The 914-nt window shown below is 36.1% G+C and overlaps 1 protein-coding gene across 1 annotated transcript; it reads left to right on the top strand.

The window, feature by feature from the left end:
* On the top strand, positions 1–564 carry LOC148945259 (uncharacterized). Its single transcript, XM_089098989.1, has one exon. The coding sequence runs from the start codon at positions 1–3 to the stop codon at positions 562–564; it is 564 nt and encodes a 187-aa protein (XP_088955115.1).
* Positions 565–914: the final 350 nt, after the last annotated feature.

A 914-nucleotide genomic window follows, 5' to 3' on the forward strand; every position in this document is an offset into this window, starting at 1 on the left:
ATGGCTAAAAACTTATTGGTTGTGCAGACACAGCAGAAAATATCAACACAACTGGACCTTAATGCATTTACTCACTGGACTAATATTTGGAAGCTTGAATTCAATGTAGCAAAATGCAAGACTCTCCACCTGGGGAAGGAAAACCCACACATTCAGTACCATATGAATTGTAGTGATGGGTCTTGCAAGGCTATTTCCAGCAGCCATGCAGAGAGAGATCTTGGTGTCCTGGTATATGACAAGTTGAATTTCCATATTCATGCACAAGAAACTATTGCAAAGGCTAATCAAACACTTGGCTTAATCAAAAGAATGTTCACTAGCAGATCTTCAAATCTTATTACTAAGCTGTATAAGAGTCTAGTTCAACCAAAGCTAGAATTTGCAATATGTGTTGCACTGCCAATTCACAAGACTGACCAATCAGCAATGGAATTGGTCCAGAGGGGGGCAACAAAATGTATTAAAGGCCTCTGTGATGTCCCATATCCATCACGTCTCTGCAAGCTCAGAATACCATCTCTAACATATAGATACAAACAAGGCGATGTGATAACAGCATAGAAGATAAATCATAATCAGAACATTTTATCTCACGATTTTACTAATGGTCGCAAAAACTGGTTTAACTCTTGAAAAAAGAAAACGAGTAATTTTTGTTGATCAAATTATTTGCGTACATGACTTATTTGGTAGGTAAAAATTTGCCCACCCCTCCTCAAAAGTAATTTAGTTTTTAGAAACGGCTAAAAATTCTTGAAAGGCTCTTAAGTATAAAATAAAGCGATAAAAATGACCTTTTTGCGGGGTTCCAATTTTTGTTTCTGAAAATAAGGGAATATGAAGTTATTCCGACATTAACCATGCTCATAGTTACACGAGAAATAGAATATAAAATGAGTGAACTAGTAGTA

Source organism: Artemia sp. Qi Xiang Cuo, chromosome 13 (genome assembly GCF_049724085.1).
Source record: "Artemia sp. Qi Xiang Cuo chromosome 13, ASM4972408v1, whole genome shotgun sequence".
Lineage (NCBI taxonomy): Eukaryota > Metazoa > Arthropoda > Branchiopoda > Anostraca > Artemiidae > Artemia > Artemia sp. Qi Xiang Cuo.